This window comes from Caloenas nicobarica, chromosome 18 (genome assembly GCF_036013445.1).
Source record: "Caloenas nicobarica isolate bCalNic1 chromosome 18, bCalNic1.hap1, whole genome shotgun sequence".
NCBI classification, from domain to species: domain Eukaryota; kingdom Metazoa; phylum Chordata; class Aves; order Columbiformes; family Columbidae; genus Caloenas; species Caloenas nicobarica.
In genome coordinates, this window is record NC_088262.1 from 6,898,643 (window position 1) to 6,920,683 (window position 22,041).

Here is a 22,041-nt window from a genome sequence, read left to right on the forward strand (position 1 = left end):
ATAGGCAGGACTTGCTGAAAGCTTCCTTTTCCCACCCGTGATGAGAAATTAAGTGCCATGTGAGGTGCCAGTGGTGAATGAAATTCTATTGGGAGGTTATATCAATAAAACTAAACATCTCACACAAAAGCTGAATTTCTTCTAGCCGTTTGGCACGGATGAGTTCTCATTATACGCCTGCACAGCAACTAATCTCCTGATTTGCAAAACAGATAACAGAGAAGCAAACATTCGTAAGCAGCTCCACGGTTGCCAAAACGGATGTATGGGTGACAAGACCGTGCCGATGGTCCCAGGTACTGATTTTTGGAGTTGCCAGCGGTGACAGGCTGGCTCTGGAGGCAGCACGCTGCAGCTCGGGAAGCTCCTCATAAACAAAAGGCAGCGGGGAAGGAAGCGGAGCAGCACCCGGCCCGCGGTGAGCCACGGGAAACCAGTCTGACAGGTGAAACTCCTCTCCCAGTCTGCACGGGAGAATAAATCAAGCATTTCTGTTAAATTAAGGGTGGAGAAAAATACCCTTCTGTCTTCTTTTGACTTAGTAACAAGCCGAATAAGAGGATCTTGCCTTCTTCTCTTAGGGGTGTACATCATAATGGGGGAAGGAGATGGTTTCACTAAGGTTTGGTTTAGAAACTTTAGAGGTAAAGCTCTTTCCCATCCTTAAATTTGAGAGCGAATTCTGAGGAAGGCATGGCTGTAACTGAGTGCCTGCTTCATACGTGTGTGTGCCTACAGTAGAAATACATTCTAAGAAGATCTTCTTGGCTGGTAAAACATAACTGGTGCAATTTTTGAAGGAAATTATATCTCTTCTTTAAACTTCTAATACAAAAATGAGTTTTGCTATAGTGTGGGCTGTAAGAGCAGGACAGCCATAGGTCTCGGGCGAGCCCAAGATGAAGCACCTTGTGCTCCGCTTTGGCCACAAGCTCACGTGGGAGTGGGAGCCGTGGGATGCTCCGGAGCACGGGGGGATGAGGCTGGGGTTGTGTGTGTCCTCGGACACCTCTCTGCAGCACAGACCAAGTGGGCAAAGCAAACAGAGCCCTTCAGAGAGCACTTGGGCTCCTGTAGCAGCTCTGAGGACGCACAGCAGCAGCGCTACCAAATGCCATGTGGGTCTGAACCAGGACAAGGGTCCTGCAGGCAGCACGGATACAGCTTTTTCTTTTTTTTTTTTTTCCTCCCTTGCTGCAAACTGACCCAGATTTCTGCTTTATCTAACAGCCTTTTTTGAGCACAGTGTAAAGGAGAAGCCTCTCTCGCTGAAATGCATGTCGACGGTCTTGTGAAACGAGCACCTCTCCCTCCCTCAGCCTTCCCCCAATCTAATTAATAAGGTCATCCCACTGAAGACAGGGTTATAAATAGCTTTCCAAACACTAATGGAATTAGTTCTGGCCTGGACAGCTTTTGCAGGGTGACACAGGTGCCTCAGAAGGGCTGGCTCCTTGGCACATCCAGCCACTTGCAGTGGAAATGGTTGCACGTGAACTTTTCCCTGATGTCATCGCGCCCTTGCTGCCAGCATTAAATATGAAATGGGATTACAGTGTTACATAGTAATTTAATTGAGAAGATTTACTGCAAGGAAAACAAGTGATTTTAGAGGGATGTGCCTTCTATTAGATTAGATTAAGCTAGTTAAGAACATTTCAAATTCTGCTGAAGGTCTTCTTTTGTCAGTATTTCTGAGAAAAGCGTATTTTTCATGGCCACAAACCCACCAGATTTTGTGGGCACAATAAACAGTTACCCTGGGAAATAATACAAAGGTACTTCAAGTCAATAGGAATAAGAATTGACGCCACAGAAAATGTAAGCTCAGATTGTTTAGAAAACTTAAACCAAAATGCATAAAGAATATACGTTGGTTGTTCACTGATTTAGGGACTTCCAATCAATGAGAGTTAAGCTCCTAAACAAGAGACAGACTTGAAATTAGAATATGTTTATCCATGTGACTAATGAAGTTTAATTGCATCATCAGGAAAATAATTGAGAAATATTTTGCAGTCATTTGGTCTGTGTTTCAAATAACAGTCCTGCCATGTATTGCATTTCCCGTAGTAAAAAAAATTACATAGATTTCAAAATGCATATTGAGAATACTAATGAAGATAAAATTTGGTAATAATCTACCTTTTCAAAAAAAGGAAAATATGAACCGGTCTTTTTTTTGAAAGGGGCTAAGATCCCATGCCATACTTGATCCTAAAAGGACATCTAATATACCAGTTGTTGAGACTGTTTCAAAAACTGCTATTTTTCCTTGTTTTGATTAGCAAACTTGGGTTCATCTGGATTCACAATGTACCTTGAATGTATTTCAACCAGTAACATTTTTCTAGGAGGATCCCACTGGTTTATTTGTTACAAAGAGAACTTTCTGTTGGAGTGAAAAATCAAATTCCTCCTTGTTGCATGTTACTCATTCAACTTTCTCCTGAGATGGAGTTGACACAAGGGCGGGAGGCGCTTTGTGTAACCAAGACAAGATGCATCTTTGGAGAAGGACAGAAAAGCAGCACTTGTCACACTCCGAACTGGCCTTGGACCAGCCACACGAATTCTGAGTCATCAGATGAATCAAGTCTGGTAATGACTGCAGAGACCTTTTACTTCAAAAAATACAGAAATATCCTGCTTTCAGATATTGATTCTGTAGTATTTCCTTTGGGAAGCTTTAGTCATAAAGCTGCCAGAATTCCAGACTTGTTTAGAAATAACAAATGTCAGGGGTTTTTGGCTTTTAGTATTTGCACCACAAAAAAGATGATCAGGGATTTTAACCTGCTGGTTATGGCTCAGTAGCCCATACCCCTTGCAATAGTTGTCACTTCCTCCAACAGAAATCCGTGTGTAATTTAAGCTAACAGGCAAATAGGAGATTATTAAAAGGCGATATAAAGGTAAAATTCACTCATAAAGAGAATTTTATACAAAAGGCCAAATCAGGACAACCTGACTTGTGAGCCGAGCAGCTGCCATCACCTTCAGGTTCAGTTTGGACCGTACTGTCAAGAACGCCTGAAAAATCACAGCTCAGGTTCTTAAACCAAAGGGATAACAGAGTCATGAGACTCTGTGTTGTAGCCTGCCTTTAGGAGGTCTACGACAGAGAATAAAGAATTACTCTAACTGCACTATAACAATATATACTTTCAGAGTCAGCAGATAATAGGAGACTGAGACTCCTCTGGTTACACTGGTGGAGTCTCATTATTGTGACCTGCAAAGAAAAGCATCACCACAAGCTGCACCCCACTCTAAGAAAAAAAAGAAAAAGAAAAAAAAAAAAAGAGCATGAATTACCTTCTTGCAGATGTTGGATTTTGGCATTCATGCTGAGTCTCAAAAAGTGGAGGCTTTTGAAGAAATTTTTTTTTTTTTTGCAACATGTGACCCATGCAGAACAATTAATTTCTCTTTGTTCCCAGTATTTTATATATCCACAAATTTTTGCCTTGTCAAAAGTAAATGAAAAACGCTCATGCTCATACCAAAGCCACAATAAACCAGTTCCATGGCTAAATCCCTTCCCACAAGCAAAGCAGACCATCTTTAATCGATGTTTATGACACCGACATGCAAAAACTCTTACCCTACTTTTTGCTGCCCACCACTGGGTTTCTGCTCTGTGAATGTGTCTGCCATCTATAATCGCTCTTAATACCTCGTTTTTGACATCACAATCAATGAAGTGAAATAAGCTGTTACTTAATGGATATGACATAAAATCCATTTAAGTTAACGGAAAGACTCCTATTGTTTCCGATCAGCTCTAGGTCAAGCCTAAAGTGAACAGAGGGGGTGGAATTTACCCCATTGTCATGTGAGAGGAAATGATTTCCACATCCCATTTGGATTGCTTAGAGATTTTAAATATATTTAGCAAAATAAAACAAATTGATTTTTTCCCAGTGGTTAAATGGTTGAAATTTCACTCTGTTTGGATAGGCTCTCATTTTGAGATTTTTTTAGATAAATTTGCTTGAATGATACTATTTTTTATGATGGTATTTGAGCTCAAAATGGTGCCTACTTTTCTCAACAGTTTAGAGAACAACAAATGCATGAGATGAAGATCAAGATGAGTGGAAGTCAGCAGAATTATGGGGTGCTTGCCTGCCCTGCTGGGTCCTGGAACCCTGGCTGTGAACTCACTGTGCCCTTCCTGCAGCAACCCTGGGGCTTTCTCACAAAGCATTTGCTGACAGCTTGTTCATTTTTTTTTTTTTTCCAGGTTCTTTAAATACATCTGGAAAGGGAGAAAACATCTATACTCCAATGCACGGCATTCTCTCAGGTCTTCTAGGTTTTGTAAACAAACAATGAAATATTAATCCATTTTTCTCTATTGCTTGCAAATATTTACAAACAGGAGCAAAATGAATAGGTTCTTTACTAGAGTCCAACAAACATCAGACACACCGTCCCTACCATATCTCCTAATCTAAGTAATGCTCGTTAGCCTTGGAAAAAGGAGGCAGAAGGGCTGACTGGGGGAAGAGCCGGGAGATTATTTGACTTTAAATTCCCCTGATATGTTGAGAGATGTTGTTTTCCAGTGTTTCTGCAGAAGTAACTTAGGGCATTCGAGGACAAAAATCCAAAAACTTTCTCTTGGTTGTGGTATGTTGTAAAGAGGGGTTCCATTTCACAATGTCCCTTTGGGATGATAGGAAACTATTGGTATTTACCGTTTAATTACTGGTGGACAGGCCAAGTTGCTGAGAGGTCAGAGGACTCGCAGGAGGCCGTGGCATCAAGAGGTTTGATTCCAGCACAAATTCATCTGCTCGGCTGGCAAACAGTGATTGCAAAACGAATGTTGCTGCTATTAGCAACCTTTGTGAGGCCTTGCCTCCAGCATCCAGTTAATTTTCACCCTGCCCTTGAGATAGAGTTATAAATTGTGTTGTCTTTGGTGGAAGGGATAAGTTTTCAGACAGACTCTGACCTGACTTCTGTGTTGTGGTGGATGGAAGTCTATGGCATTCTGGTGATGTAACCGAGTGATTTGGCTTACACCGATGAGACTCTGACCCATTGGGTAACTGCTGGAAGGCCTACAGGAAAAAAAAAACCTAATTACCGGGAGGTTTTTAGGAGCCAGTTGGACACTGAGTGGGTAAACAACAATCCAGAGGGGCACAGGTGTCCCTCAAGCTGTTTTTCAAGATTAGACCATCAGACAGCAAATTCCCATCCTCTGGATTCTTGGGTCTTGAGGCTCAGCTAGCAATATTTACAAAGATAAATTGGCTTAACAAAACCAAGAAAAAAACAGACAGCATCCCTGATGAAGAGCCGAAACAGAGATGTCTGTGTGTACAGAGCGTGGCTTTTCAGAAGCTGCTCCTCCCCTGGGGTTGTCATTTCTGAGCTGCTCCTGGTTATCCAAGGAGAGGAGCAGGAACCTCACTTTGTTCTGCTGCACGAGACGTTACAGCCTTCTTATCTGTAGCTTGTGGACGCAAAATTGCAAGGCCACATTTTTGGGAACGGGACCCAGAGCCTTGGAGGAAGGCCACGCTTTCAAAACCTGTTTCCTCAGCAGCTTCCCCAGCGCTGGCTGCAGATCAAAGCCCAGGAATTCCTGCATGGTGCTGGGACCATTCCTCCCGGCTGAGGTCACACCACTCTCCTCCTTGCTGCTTGGTTTCAGCAGGATCCATTTTCTAAATTACAGGGTGAGATACAGCCCCGGTGCGAGGGCGAGGATGGGGAATTGCTGCTGCTGGCCCATCGTGGTGGATGTCACACAGGTGACAACCACGGTGGCATCTGCCCCTGCCCTCCCTGGCCCCTGCTGTTATCGGCTCTTCGTGACTCATTTCAAACAGCCTCACATCTAATATAAGTAGGAATGTTGGGTTTTTAATTGCTCCCAATTCCTCGTAATTTTACTGGAGTCTTGTAATAGTACTTTACTTAAATACCAGCTTTTTAAATTGTAGAAAAGAAACCCAAAGCTATTAATTCCTTTGGCACTGGGAAAAACTCTGTGGAGGTTTCAGTGAAAATGACAAAAGTTTCAATCAGAATTTTTTAAAGGCACGTTTCAGTTTTTCAGTGGAAATCCAAATTCCCATATTTTGGCAGTAGAGCTCTATTTGGTACATTTGAACTAATGTTAACTATATAAAAGATCTTTAGTATCTTTCAAGACCAAAAGGAGGGAATCTCCTTCGAGAAGAGGTGCCCCTCAGCAGAGGACAGGGACACTGGAGGAGCTTGTGTGTCTGCTTTTATTCTGGAATTTTGGGGAGCAGAGACCCAACCTTTGGACGGTTGCATCAATCCCACCCAAACCAAGGGATACACTGGGGCTCCACTCTTGTGCCTGCAACCTTGGTTAAAATAAATGGTCCCTAAACTGCAGGCTGTGTAGTGCAATCAATATTAGTGCTGCTTTAGTCATCAATAATACTGCTATTTAAAGATGACCGATACTTTTAAGTCTCCAAATTATTCATATTAAAAGAGTGTTTCTTTTCCATTTGAGATTCTATGCTGTCATGCAGACATCTCCGTAATTAAATGTTTGTTCGACTCTTTCTGTCTCCAGTTAAGTAGTCATTAATGGGGAACTGACTAAAAACAACTGCCAGAAATGTTCCTGTATTTAAACTTCAAAAATATCAGTATCAAATTACAGTGATGATATAAGTCTGATAGGAAATCACTGAAGGAAATTAAGGCTAAATGCTTTTGGATTTGGAATCATCCAAGACAATATATTCCAACGGTTATTTTTATCACAGTTTTCCCACAGGCACAGCAGAGACCTGTGCTCCACCACACAAGGGGTGGTTTAACATTTTTAAGCACAAAATCTCTCCACCTGCAGCATAAAAGAATAGTACTAAAGTTGCAAAATCAAAGGCATTAACATTAGGGAGCACCAGAATTAAAGTCAACTCTGGCTTACTCTTTCTGTATATTTCTAATATGGCACAGTATTTAATGCCCCAATCAAACAGTATTTTTCCTATAGGAAAAAATCACACACTGGATAGACTACATTCACTTTGGGAACACCTATTCAATATTGCATTTTCTCTTTACTTTTCAATAGGTGGCCTACGGTTTAATCCAAGCTGGGAGGGGGAGGTCTTATAAACTGCAGTCTTGATAATCTGATCTGATTCTGCATTGTTTACAGATCAGTGCTAATCTAACTTGTGCACTGAATCTGCATACTAAAATTTTTCCTGTGAATTTTTTTGTCTTTATAATTATTATTATTTTTTTCCTACAGTAAGAACAGTGTATTTTGATGCAGCGACTGCAGGAGAGGGAACTGCCTGGAGCAGCCAGGTCTCCTTGGGTATATAACCACCTGCACTGGGTTTGTGGTTGCTTGGTGGTTTGTGGCTGGATCCTGCAGTCATGGGGTGCAGATGGGTGCTTGCAATAACTAGATGTAGGCAGGATTGTCTTAGTGACTGGGGATCCCAAAGGTGCCCTTTTTACAGGCACTACCCAGCCCAAAGCTCTTCCCTGTGCTGGGGGATTTCTGTCATTGCAGCATCGCTCTGTCGAGGCTCGTGTCTGTATTCAGTGCTGTGGGGTGGGAGCTGAGCTACACGTTACACAACCTACAGAACAAGCCGGAGGTCCGTAACAAAACCAAAATTGGATTAAGTCATTTGTAACGAGTGGGACCTTAAATGGAGATGTTGTTTGTAGTCATCCCTTTGCTGCTAAGTAGCAGAGAACAAATATTTGTACAACCACCTTCACAAATCCAGTTCACATCAACTGTCTCCCCTCCCTACAACAAACAGCTGCCAAAAAGGTTGGTGCTCTATTAAATGTTGCTGTGGGTGATTCATGTGCCTTTCTTCTGGCTGATTAGCTGCACAACTTTGCATCCCAAATCCTGCCTTTTGTACTGAAATGCGAAAACACAAACCAAGCAGTTCAGAGTCTCTGTTTCGGTCACAATTTACCCACTGCAACGAGAGTTTGATGAAAGGGGGATGGAGGACAGCATCATGAAGACACCAGCTCTGCTCATCACCATCTCAGTCTTGGCACCCGTGAAGGACCAACCAGTCCATGTGGGATTGCATCACAGTCATCTGCTACTGGTTTTAAAGCTCTGTGAGGATGGGCCCCCAGCTGGGGACCCCCACGCACAAACACCGTGCAGCTGGTTGTCACAAAAGGGCTGGCGGCAGCGTGGGCTGTGATGTGTCTACACCAGCGGGGAAGTTTTGCACGCTGGAGAGAATTCCCAGCTCGGAGGGGAACGGGACGGTGCCCAGCCATCCTCCAGTGTTCACAGAGAGGAGATGGTGAAGCTGTTCTGTTCTGTTGTCAAAAACGGGCAGGATAGCAGGGGACGTAGCCTGAGCCCGAGCTAAGTGTGATGGAACACAGGCGGCCGTGCCACTCACCTCCAGCCCTGACCTGGCCTAACCCCTGGTGTTCCAGCTCCGAGCCGCAGCTCCATCCTCAGCACAGGAGAACGGTTTGTTTTGATGGCGAGATAATTAATGTGCCTCAGCTCCATAGCTGTAAAATCCCCGGGGAGATGAGGCGTGTATAATTTTTACTGCGCTACAGCCAGGTGAGCGTAACACAATATTCCTACTCGGGGATGACCGTGCTTAGCTACCTGTGAAAACTGCAGCTGTTTTCCTCATTTTGTAGTGGCAAAGCTGGTATCTATTAACCATCCCACCTGGAAAAATAACACCCATTTCCCCAGAGAAGTCATAGTCAGAAACTGTCAGCTATGGGAAATTTTTTTTGACGTGATCAAGGAATTTGCAATTGCTTTTCTTTGGCTGGGACTTCATGCAGCATTGAAGGAGCAAGCCCTGTGTTCTGCTGCACTGCAGGTGAGGTAGTGAAACTCTTGGGTTTTTTACTAAAAATGGGCTAAAACCAGCATAGGCTAAAGCTGTCCTTAACCCTTGGCTGATGGCAGGTCCTGCTCTGTGCAGAACAACCCCATCCTGAGGCAGCATCACCACAGGACACTTGTTGTGATTTAAGGCCTAAGGGCATTTTGTATATGCACATTCATCCCTTCATAAAGCAATGTCCACGTTTACATACGGCTGCTCCATCTAGATTTTCACCCTGATTTCATAAACAGTAATCAATCTCCTTTCCTCCTTGGCTCTCCCGTAGCTGAACTGTTCGGTCCCGGTTGGGAGCGCTCGGCATTAGTGGTAGATCCATGCGCTGAAGAAGCAGCAGCAAGGAAAGGTTTACTGACACTTCTACCGTATTTCAGTACGGTGTGTTTTATGTTCACTATGGTTTATTTTTGTTCACTCCACCATTATTTGTGCTAATAATCTCTGCAAATATAAATATAGAGCCATACTGGTTTGTATGTGTACTTGACATTGATAGAATAAATTACCTTTCCTACAGATTCTCAATTATATTTTGGCTTCTGTTATGTTCTGCACATTGACATGAGAAGGAAACATTTGCCATTACAGCCCTTTGCAAACACAGTTCTCTTCCAAGCTTTCCGTCTTGCTGCTAAATAAATATGTATGCAAGATAGCATGCATGTATTACTACAAAAGACTATTATTTACGCAACATCCAAACCCATATGATTCTAATTCACAGAGCAAATATATTCTAAGACACAGAACTGGTTCTTTTATCCAGCTGCGCTCACACCACCTCCAGGACCAGAAACCCAAAACGTACAGTACAGACCAAACCTGCGTTCTTCCCGCTGAACCTTAAGCATCCAAATAAAGTGCCTCATCATCTTCGGCTTTCAGAACAAACCAAATTCAACTAAGATCTGAATTTCCCTGTAGGTAACCATCCCTCTCCCTGGGCTGGGAAAGCCGACTGGATTTCTAATCAGACACTCAGGCTGGTAAAAGAGAGCAGGAGTATTTCCATAGCCAGGAGCTTGGGCTTGAAATCTGATTGAGCACATAACACCAGTTCTGGAAGACATCGTCGTCCCACCCAACAAAAAAGGTTCTGTTCTGTCATTTCCATTTAGTGCATTTTCTTCCATTTTGCTTATACAATTGCATTGTCAGTTCAGATACAGCTCCTGGAAGGGAAGCCTTGCAAAGCTGTATATATATTGCAAACGTGTGTGTTTGTATATATGTATATATATACACACACACACACAAACAAGTGACCTATGGTTTGCCATCTAGATTTGACTGTGGAAACGATAGAGAGGGGAGCAAAGAGTTGGATGATTTGTACCAGCTGAAGATCTGGTCTATATGTTGCAACGTACCTCACACAAAGTAAACATGACCTTGCATCATAAACCATAGGCTGGAGCCAAGAAATAGCTCAGCTGGAGAAGTCACAGAATAAGGAGAGCACAAGCCTGATCAGGTAAGAGAGCTCTGTACCTAAAAACATGTCCTGACATATTCGCAAGAAGAGGCAAGGTATTTTTTGAAGCAGATTTTTTTTTTTTCTTTGCAACTCTCCAATCCTCTGAGCTCATTAAAATGAAGATACTAATTTCCAGGAGTGGCCAAGAGGGAAAAGTCAAGGAAGGACTTCTTTATAATGTCAATTCTCAAATTACAGCGAGAACAGCAGTGTTTTCATTAAGCCACTGTCAAACGATAAATTCCTGCACTGTCAAAAGAAAGTAGGACTGCTATTACCTTATATGCAGAAGGTGGGGAAAGAAAAGACCTGATGATTTATAGCTTGTGTACAAGTCTGCCTTCTGTGGTGCGTGGTCATTGTACAGATCTGCCAGAAATGGGAGCTCTGGTCGACCGAAACAAGGGTCTTGTTCCCAGCAGCTGGGGCTGGCAGGGGCTTCATCCAAAAGCTACCCAGAGAATGAGGTGCTTTGCCAGATACTGAAGTCTTCAAAAGAAGCAAAGCAGCTATTTTTGCTATTGTATCAAAGCTTAAATAACACAGGAAAGCCCTGGGAATGCAGTGAAATCTCTGCCGAACAGGACACTCGGTCTCTTAAGGAGGGACTCGAGTTTGAAGGCCAGAGCTGTTGCTGGCCACTTCGTATTTCATGGACAGACGTCAGAGGAAGACAGTCTGATTAGACAAATTATCTTAGCTCAAACTGAAACGACTATTTGATTTCATTCCTCCCATTTCCGCTTGAAAAATGCCATCTGTCCACTTGAAGCGTCCTGACTGATGACTAAGAAAAAACATCGCTCGAGGCCCTCCAAAGGAAAACAAAGCAAAATGCTGTGTCTCCCAGGTGCACGCTCCAAAGACATGCTTTTAGGGCGTGCAGAACTGCAACTGCCTTTGCTTCTCAGAAAAGCTTTCCTCAAATCCACGGGTCAGTCTGAGGACCAAGACACTGTGTTTTAATAGTTAATTAGCTGGAGCAATTAGTGGTCGTGTTGTTGTACAAAGAGCAACAAAGGGAGCGTGCAAACCAACAGCCAGAGAGCCGCTGGGCTTGAAACCAGAAACGGATTGCAGAAACAGGCAGCACATCCAGCAGCCAAATCGTGTCTTGACACGGGCTCTGAAGCGTGGCAGCCAAATATTAATCGTGGTTGTACCCATGCAAATTTGGACCTTCTCTCCTGCATTGCACTTGCACTCATGTCACCCCTGGGTATTTCCACTGAAATCCCATTGAATTACCTCATGTAACCTCCCGCCTGCCGAGGGGAAAGGGGGAGCAGAGCACAGCCCGCCGGCTTTGGAGCTGGTCCACGTTCACGCCCCAGGCCCAAGCAGCAGAATCTGGCCCCTGCAAATCCGAAAACTGGAGCATGGAGAGACCAATGATTTGTGGGGAGACGCAAAGTGCACACAGTAGGCTGTACCTGTATCCCAGAACATGCTTTGTGGAAAGATGACACGAGTTGCTTTATGCAGTTGGCTGTGAAATCACCTGCCCTATCTGTGAGCTTCTGGAGACTAGAAAGAGGGTGATCCGAGGTAAGGTGAAGAATGAGAATCAAGCTGGGGTGACTTCTGCATTGAATTAAAGATACTGTAACACAGAGTTAAAATAGAAGCACCTGCAATCTTTATATAACAACCTGTAATTATGTGCACAAAGACACATGTCTCCCAGTGTGTAGGTATATGCATGCATTACACATTAATATGGGTATGACAACCAAAGAAGATGATATAGTTGCTTTTCTTTCTCTATTATTAGGAGATACGCATTATGATTGTTTCAATTTTTGAAATCCATGGCAAAACATTAAAGCATTTTCTGACTTCCCCACATGCCCCTTGCAGGAGCCTGCGCCGTGCCAGCAGCCAGGGCTGTGCCTACAAACCTATTCCTCTCTCTGAAACCTGGCAGCCCTGCCCTGCTCCAGTCATCTCGGGCACTTGCTGTCCCCACCCCAGGTTAAAGTCACAACCAGGCACACAGTGAGTTTTAAGCCCAAAGCGGCCCCTTGAACTCCAAGCTTATTTGAGCCCTTGTTGCCTTCTTGTGGGTTATTCTGCGAGTTTGAGATGGACGTGATCTGACTGATGGAGGTTTATCCATTAAGACAGAAAAGCTGCTGCCTTGTAGGAGCAGAGCTAATCTGACGGGGTAGCACATCAAACGAGAGCGGTAAAACGCTTCTGACCCAAGAGGACGCTTTCGAGCCCTGCACTGAACAGGATGCGGTGGCAAGAAGCCGCCCCATGCTTGCAGCACGGATCCCAGCAAGGTCGGGCTGCGCATCCGCGGGGTCCGGCCTCTGAGCACACGCAGGCGGCTGCTGAGCCCCAGCTTTCAGCCCACCCGTCTGCGCAGGATGGGAAGTAGCTGGAGATCAAAGGTGCTCTCTGCATCGCAGACCGGCGAGAGTGCAGCTGTACCCCTGCCTGCAGAGGAAGCAATAGCAAAAGGCTGGACCTAGTCCAGTCCAGGTAGGAGCAAGGCTTTGCTAAGCATAGAAACAAAGAGAGGTGTGTGATGAGGGCACAGCCTGGCCTGAAGCTATTTTCCTTCATCCTCCTCATCTAGTAAGTATGCCTTGACTTCTGCTCTGAAGAAATTGAAATGATCTGGCTTCTCTAAGGTCTGTTACTCCAGGTTACCCCATAAGCTTCCCAGCAGAAAGGGCACAGAAAAACCGCAGTCACAACCCACCTCCTCCCGAGCAGCTGTTGAACACAACAGGAAAGAGCCGCCCCACAGCCTGACCCGGCTTTGAAGCTCTGCCCTGCGGGACATGCTGCAGTAACCCCTGGGGGAAGCTCTAACAGGCTCCGCTCAGCCCCCCCGCTGCTGGGACCTTTCTTTGCCCTCTTGCCACAATAACATAAAAAAAAAAAACCTTAAATTCACCCTAAGCAGATGAAGCAGACACAGTATTTTCTGTTTGCAAAAGGGGAAGGGCAGCAAGGCCATCTGCAAAACCATTTGCCACTAACCAGCCCGCGACAGTATATTACATCCTCCTAATGGCAGTTGAACTGTCACCCCTAGAAGCAGATGGACTTCTGTAACACTGAGAACACAAAATCAGGAGGGAACCCCTGGGATCTGCCACATTGCAAAGCTGGCAAGACAAAGTAAGTTGGAGGGAAAGAAAACGGGTCCTTTGTCCTTTCAACTTTACAGAGATAAAAACAGGGGAGCAGCATGTGTCCTCCCAGGCCAAATAACCCTGCCAAGACAGTTGCTAAAACACACAGACATGACAATGATGAGCTGTATCTTCTCCTCCAGTTATGGCTTAAAGCTCCCACTTGTCTAAGCAGTTCTAACCTCTATCACAACAAATTCATAAAAACCTCCATCCTCCCAAGAAGCTCTTAAACACCAGCATGTTTCGTGAATAAGTGTCCCAAGGATGTGGTGTTAACACTTTGCCATTATTTTGTCCATGCCAGAATGAGTTAAGGTGGGAGCCTGTCCTGGCTTTGAATTTCCTGGCTTTCCCCTGTCTGCGTCACGACATAATTCTTTCCAGCCAGCCTTTTCCTCAGATGTTCAGAGTTAGTGTTGGGATCTCTGCCAGCTCTCCTTCCCAAAACAAACATGGAGCCTCCTGATGCCAAAGCTTTGCCTTCTATTCAGTACCCCTGGGACAAAACACTTGGCTTTACCAGCGCTGCCCTGATTTTCAATTCTGCAGATGTATATAAGTAAAAATGCAGCTTTATAGAGCCTTGTCCACACTAGGAAAGACTTGATGGCATGTCCCTACAAACTGTCTTCTCCACTAACTCTAAATAGAGCTTCAATTAATTAAGGAGGTTATTTGCCAAGTTAGTACACATAGTTTCAGCAAGCAAAATAAGGCTTATTGTCAAATTACTTTTTCCTGGTGTAATCGTGTCTGCATCAGAGTTTTTGCTACTAATAAAAACACCCACCCGTTATTGAACCACGCTGGTTCCAGTGTGAACCTGGTCTAAAACTATTGCCCTGCAAAGTGAGAAAACACTTTTCCCATCTCAGTGAAAAGCTTTTCTTTCCCTCCAGTGTCCCTGGGTTCACACCTTATCTGCCATTGTAACCTGCGTGCTTTACCTGGAGGGCTGGAAATTGCGGAGCTGCTGGTGGCTGATGAGAAATGATTCAATGGAAACATTGCTGTGAGCCCTCTAGGCAGCAAACCACATCCCTGCGATGCTCTGAGCAGGGAACAGACTGAAATTCAGACAGAACCTTTCTCTCTGCTAAGGGACGTGTCCTTCAGGCTCAGGACAGGTGAAGCGTCTGTGCTCCAGCAAGCCAAAAGACGACAACAGCAGCCTTCTTTGGGAAGCAAGGAAAACAAGTAGGTTTCCTCTTTTTGAGGAAACAAGCATGTGACATGTCAAGTCTGTGCTAAATATGCACCTGAGAGGGGAAGAACATGCAGAGAATAGGAAAGAAATCTCCTGTAATAAGCACTATTAATTTGCTTCTATCAAGTACAGGCTTTTTTCATCGTTGCTGGGGAGGGTAAGCAGCACAGGGCTACACCAAATGTACACGGCACATGCAGACATTAAATCAAGTGCCGCTACTCAGAGATATTTTTTCAATCCACCTTTATGCTTGTTGGATTTATGAACACCCAGTTTCCAGCAATAAGCTTGCAGCAGCTCACATTAACTCCTCTGAATGTCGGGGCTTTGTTGTGCCATTTGAAGGTGGCATCGGGTGAAGGATGTGCCCGATTCCTGCCTCCCCCCACCTTTCTTGAAAGGTTTAGACCTAGAATTAGCCCAGATGTGTACATTTATTTTATTTAAAATAAGCGGTTGGGCTAAAAAAAAAAAAAAAAAAAGAACATGAAAAATATAACCTAATGAAGTTATACAAAAATCTTGATGATTTAGGCAATATCATTAATACAAATAGAGGTGGATGCTGAGCCTGTATCCTTTCCTCATGCTGAAGTCAATAGCAGTTAAGTTCAAACTCAGCGTATTTTTAGGGTAATGAAGAGCTATACTGTGGGCCAAATAAGTTTTAGTACTGAAAGAGTGCAAAATGTGGGTGCTCAAACTATATGTCCAAGTCTCCTGTGTGCTCAGGAAGAGACGTAAATATATAATCATTATTAATTAACAATATCTTGATATCTCTGCCCATGAAAGGATCTCGTGTTCCTTCATAAACATTAATGAAATCAAGCCAGCACCCCAGTTGTGTAACAATTATTGCTGCCATTAACAGATGGAGAAACTAGGGCACAGTTTCCTTGCCCACACAGAGCATCTGCTGCAGAGCTGGGAAGAGACCGACCTGTCCACAGCCTGGGTTGAGCGACCAGATGCTGGATTCTGATGCCTCCTGACAAGTATCTGCCCCAAAAAACTGCAACCAGATTGTCACATTAGGGTAGAAACGCCTCTTTGAAAGGGTAATGTCAAACGGCATCATTCTTAGAGAGGGAAACTAAGCAGCAGCATCTCCAAGGAAACCAGCACATGTGAGAAGGAGGGAGCGAGAAGACAAAACCAGGAATTGGAACAGAAGCTAGAGGTGGCAGCTGTTCTCATTTTCCCATTTTTTTAACATTTGTGGTATGGTTTTTGCTTGTTAAGGTAGCTAGCTTTCTGCTATGAATGTATTTATAAACAATTAATTTGGCTTTCCAACCCTCAAGTGTGAAGGACCAGATCCCTACCTCAGAGTCCTCCTGGGCAGCACAGCCACCAGCAGACTCCAGCGAACATCCCCCATCCTTCCTTCACACCTCCCTCGTGTGTGTCCTTGCTCTGGCTGTCATTTCACCCAGCGCTGAAACGCAGCTATTTTGGGTTCATGCTGCAGGAGTCCCCTCGGGATCATCACCAGCACACACGCGTTTGCTTTCAACACCCAGACCCTGCGTGACGGGACAGATACAGCACAGGGAGCCAAGCCCTTGGGAGAGTCACAACGTCTTTTGGACTGGAGTAGGACCAGGAGACACAGGTCAATGCTTTGCCTTATAAAAAACACAAAAGCAGCTTGAGAGACGTGGGCCGGCATTTATTTTTAACCCCTCTAAAAGATGGCACGCTGGGCTGTAGAGCTCCCCTGAGCACAAAGTATAATAGTATTGGTTCATGGCTGGATGAACAGTATTTCCAATTAAACACCCAATAAAAATTCCTACCTCCTGGCATTCCCACTAAAGTGGCAACATCGTGCAAGCTGAATAGCTGGTAACACAAGGTGATGCAGTTCTAGGCAGTAAAAAAATATTCTTAAGCTCTTCTTAGAGCCAAGGGGTTTGACTTGGACATGCTATTGTGCTTCTATACTTAGCAGTATCAGAGGATAAGCATTTGAAAATAAGAACAATGTGATTTAAAAAAAAAAGTGATAGAAGATTTATTCCCTTTCAAATTAAAAAAAAAAAAAAAAATCATCACTACATGGGAAGGAATTTTCCCTTCTGAATATGGGTTAATCTGTCTGGACTAATCCTCTACTCATATGTGGTGGCTTATTAGGGATTAAAAAAAAAAAAACAACCTCAAGGCTTAGACAGTATATTTACAGTGGAACAGGCTCAAATGAAAGATATATTTTTCAGTCAATTTAATGACACGTTTGACTTGAATTAATGTTGGAGAAATCTAGAAATCCGGTGTTTGGTTGGTTGGTTGTGTTTTGTTTGTTTGTTTTTTCTGTTGTTTCTGTGAAACCCTTTAATAAAGGCTTTACAGAAGCAGCAATACATAACTTTAAAAGGGCACTGAAGCCAATTGAAACCAAGCCAGTGCAGACTGAATCCCTGCTTCCTGCAGAACAGCAATAAATCCTCCTGCTACCACTCAGTTCCCTTCAAACCAAAGAGCTACAGATCATCACACAGCCACGACGACCATAGCTCACCCAAAGCAAGTGCCTTAAGGCTCTATGTCCATGGTTTCCCCAGTGTTCTATTTCTCCGCTCCAGCCTCTCTTTGTTGGAGCGTATTTTAGTTTGCTCTCTTTGAACCTACTGGGGTTAGTTCATAGGATGTAATTCAAGTGCCAGTTTTGTAGTAACCCCCTCATGAACCGCACAAATGTCTAAGAGAGAAATCTCAGTGCAGAGGGCAGAACAGCAGAGAAAATTAACGTGAAGCAGAGACACATGGAGCAAAGCACAGAGGGAACATGGGCTGCCCGAGGTGCCCCATAAGCCAAGGGCAGAATAGGGAACAGGGCGTATTTCCTAAATCCTTGTCTACCATCCAACGCTCTCCAACTCATACTGCTGCTGAATACACATTAACACAATTTTTACCGACATCTTATTCAGTTGCAAACGGCACCTATTTCAAAACAGTGTTTCTATGCTAGATATCCAGGCCTTAAAATACTGCCTAATCCTCTAGGAAAACACGTCAACAGAGGCACAGCCAAGATGAAGCAAGGCACAAAACTGTGATGGACCAGCGATGGAAGAGCCAGACGCAGAGTACGTGCAAAGACCTGCACGAGTGCAGTTTCACTCAACAGCGGAATGTCCCAGCGCCTTCCCACGCTGCCAGCTTGGACCAGAGCTTGCAAGATGCTCCAGATATCTCCATCTAACACTAAGAGGGAGAAAGCCAGCGAGATGTGGAAGAAACTTGTTAGCCAAAAAGGCCTTTAGGTCATAGCTTCCCAAGTTATGTGAAGAACAACAAGAGCTGTTGCAGATAACGTTAGATTTACTGGAGATACAATAACAGCCTTTGTGTGGCCCAGGTGGAACACGGTAGAGCTGAAGGACGGCTCAGGGGCGGGAGGCAGGGTCAGACACGTGGAGGTGCACATTGAAGGGCGGGACGTAGGTCGCACTTGCTGCAGAGGGTCAGAAATTCCTGTTTCAGTGGGGCGGACGGCGGCGATGACTCACGTATATCACATTACTGGTAAATCTACCCCAGTTCACGCTTTCCCTTGGGCAGAAGGCATTGTACCCAGCTTTTCCAGGAAGCATATTGTATCCTGTCAGGGGATTTGTGCGGGGCAAAGGGTGCTCTGCCTTGTAATAGCAGAGCTCGTGTTTTTCCTACAGAAAGTAAGTGCCCAGACACGCTTGGCACTGCCCTCTGGGGAGCTTACAGACAACATGGAAAGTATTAAATTCTGATGGGAGCAGCAGCTGGCTTCTATCAGAAAGGCACTATCTCTATCCTTTTAAAATCCTTAGCGTTTCTTTCCTCACTGGAGAGATAAACAGCCTGCCAAGGTCATTTGCACTCTGCTGGCTGAGGAAGATGTGCCGAGGCTGCAGGGCAGCACAGCTCGGCCCATTAGGGTGGAATGCTTTGAACAACACTGTGTTCCTGCAAAAATAACAGTGCTGAGCACAACGCAAGATTAAACCAAGGCCCTTCTTCAGTGCCGGAGTAGATAACAGCCTCACTGCCTCTGACTGCCAGTGGGCTGCAAGGCAGCAGCAGCATAAATGGAAATCAGCCCCTTTATGGATGGCAGGCAGGGCTGCAAGCTTGCATCGATGCAGATCACCGCTGAACATAAAATGACCCCCTTGGCAATGGCGTCATATCAAATAAATTGGCATCTCAACTTACCTAGTGAATGCGATATCCTTTTGCAAACGGAGAGTAAACATAGCAGACGAGGCAAGGTGATCAGCAGAAACCGGAGCTCCGAGGCAGGGTCCCCTTACACAACAGTAGTCCTTTTCCCCGGCAGGTCGGAGGAGTTTTCGTAGGCAGAGACGAGCCCCTTTGCCCAGCGGGTGCCGGGGGAGCCCTGCTGCATCACCACCAGCCGGATCGGAGGCTGGGTGTCCGCGGGGACCTCGGGAGCATACTCCTTGCTGGGATCCTTCCCCCTGCAGTCATAAAGCACGCAGGAGATCAGGAAAACCAGAAGCAAAATAACATAACTAGCTACCAGGATGATGAGATTCAAGGTAACAGGGTCAATCTCCAAATAAAACTCCATTTGGTCCCATACTATTGAGTGCAAACCCAGAGAATGAAGTTTCATATGCACGAGTGAGTGACTGCTAACTGATCAGAATAGATGTATTGGCTTTGCGGTAAAAATACATTAATCCTCAGGTCTCCTGTAGCAATGGATTTCCCTGAACTGGATGATTAAAGCAGCTCAGTTTAATAACTTAAGCGCCTTCTTTTAATGCCACATTGCCTACAGTGGCAGAAGCTAAATTTGAATGCTATATTGACAGGAAAACATCCCCCTTGCTCAGGGACTCTTTCTGTGATGGACAAGTTTCCTCTAAGGGCATTTTGCAGAACCTCCTTTCTGCAAGCAGTTTTTGGCTCATAGGTGGGGGGAAAAAAAAAAAAGCGCGCTGCGTAATTAGTAAATGAATGCAGAAATAAATTAGGGAGAAAGTCATTTGCAAGGTAACTTTTATCAAAATCTAATAAGCCTGGTTCTGATCTCAACTAAGAAGTTTTTGCACTGCCCCAGTGCTATAGAAGGGTTTTTAAAGTGAATTAAAGACTTTTATTACCCAGTTCCATGTGTTGATTACTGGTACAGGTCACACCACTGTATCACAGGCTGCCCAGCCAGTTCTTGCACAAATGAGCTGTAGGAACCCGCTTCCCACCGGCTGCTCTGTCCCCTTTGAGTCTCCTGCATATAAGAAGGTGCAACACGACTGAAGCATTTCTGTAGCCTTGGCACCACCAATTTCTTTTTCCTATGTGGATCCTCTGCTTGCTAAAAAAAAAAAAAAGGTGATATTTGTGATGTGGCTGTCCCCTGCCTGTGGCTGACCAGCCATAAAACTGTAAGTACTTTTTGCATCTTCCAGATTTACATCCCTGAAGCTGATGCACAAGGAGGGACACACATATAGCTGCCACACATTGCCAATACAGCGCTTGCTTGTTTCCCTAGAAAACTGTGCTAGAGACACCACCCGTCCTAAAAAAAAAAAAAAAAAAAAAAAAAAGACGTGCCCGTGTGTAAGATACCGGGAAGGCAGATGGTGGGAAGGGCAGGAGGTGATGCTGATGAGCACCGCAGACCCTACATCAGCATCCTTGCCGCTTCCACGCAAAACTCTAAGGTTATGGTCAGCATTACAGCGCAGGAGGGTTTTAGGAAGAGATTAGGCTGTCCCAGCTCTTAGCACTGCCAGAGCTGTGGAAAAGGGCTTTACGTGTCAGCGGGAATCCAATCCGGCACGTCTAAGCTGTGAGTAAGAAATATGTCATGGGGCCATCCCCAACACATGCCACTTGTTTTAAGGCCAACATCATCTGCATCCTCCACTGTCTGCCCTCCCGGCTCTCTTGAGCCGAGAAGTTTGTATTCAGAAGCAATCCCAAGGCTGGCGCTGCGGGAGCTTGGCAGGGAGGAGGGAACCCACAGAACCAAGGACGCACATTTACGCGACCCTCATGTTGTGCATCTGTTGCACATCACGTGCCGCATCTGAACAGAGCGAGCATTTGGCTGTTCAGTGTGGTTGAGATGAGGCTGAGATTTTTCAACACAGGCTAAGGCTTCTGATGACGCACTTCCCCTCCAAAGCAATGACAACTGGAGCTGGGACCTCATTTCAGTGCTCGCTAGGAACTGGAAGTCTTTTCAAAATCCCTCCAAAATGCCTCGAACACATAAACACCTTCGAAAGGCGATAGTGTTTATGGTCGTAAATTCAATCATGTTCCACTACAAAAAATCAGTACCAAAGTAATAAATACTATGTAGTTCACGTGTTGAGAGAGATATGGGATTTTAAACTAGTCCTGGATTCTGAGAACTCAGCACTGTGCTTGCAAAAGAAGGTTTAGGGGATTTTTCTCCCTTGCCTTTATTGAGTACCAGCAAGTTTGCCAAACCTGAATTGTCTCCTCTAAAGTCCTCCACTCCAGTAGCTTGGTTTCAGATTTCTGTCTAATATTGCAGCTGGGAGATACATGTCATTAAGTGTTTAATTTAGATAGGCATCATGCCAGGTTTTAGCGGGACTTTTCAAAAGGTAAAATCAGGGGCTAGATTACTGCACCACCTTCTGTGCTGCTGCTGACATGGTCTCTAGGAGAGAGAAAAGCCTCCACCTTTCTACATCTCCACAGCTTCCCAAAACGCTGGAGGGAAAACATATTCTGCTTTCAAAACACCTCCTGAAGGCTGCACCCAGGGCCTGGTCTACAGCAAGAAGATCTCGCATTTATGCTTTTATCGTGTTCCCAGGGGCTGGGGCTGCTCACAGCAGCCTGTGTCTGGAGCCAGCGCGCTGCAAACTGCCGGGCTTGATTGGCTTAATTGTGGTGTTGTGGCTAAAAATAGCCCCCGGGAAATAAACCTCCTCAGTCCTGGCGCAGTGAGAAAGAGGGGAATATGGATGACAGCAGCCCCAGCACGTTTCAGACAGAATAATGAATGGACTGAGACAGGGTATTTGAAACGACAGACCTACCTCCTGGGTAGCGCTTTGTGTGCCCTGTCCCCCAGCTGGGGACAGCGAAGGTGGGCGCTCACAGCCCACGGGCAGCTGCCCACATCCTTCGCCTTCCTCATACAAGAAGTCAACTTAAGAGAGAAACTGCAGAGATTTAAGAGCACTGGCGAGAAATCTGGTGCGATCAGGAACCAAACTGCAGTTACTCCAACACCTACATGTTAAAATCTTAAATGCTCAGAGCAAACCCAATGAAAGCAGATTTGCTATGCACATCGTGTGCGGA

At 44.9% G+C, this 22,041-nt stretch overlaps 1 protein-coding gene across 1 annotated transcript; it reads right to left on the reverse strand.

Annotated features, from left to right (window-relative positions):
• Positions 1–19,027: 19,027 nt before the first annotated feature.
• Positions 19,028–19,357, reverse strand: SMIM36 (small integral membrane protein 36). Its single transcript, XM_065647528.1, has one exon. It carries the CDS (start codon positions 19,355–19,357, stop codon positions 19,028–19,030), a length of 330 nt encoding a protein of 109 aa, XP_065503600.1.
• Between the last annotated feature and the right edge of the window lie 2,684 nt (positions 19,358–22,041).

Coding starts and splice junctions, on each gene's coding strand:
- SMIM36 (XM_065647528.1), bottom strand. CDS start 19,357: ATGAAACTTCATTCTCTGGGTTTGCACTCAATAGTATGGGACCAAATG.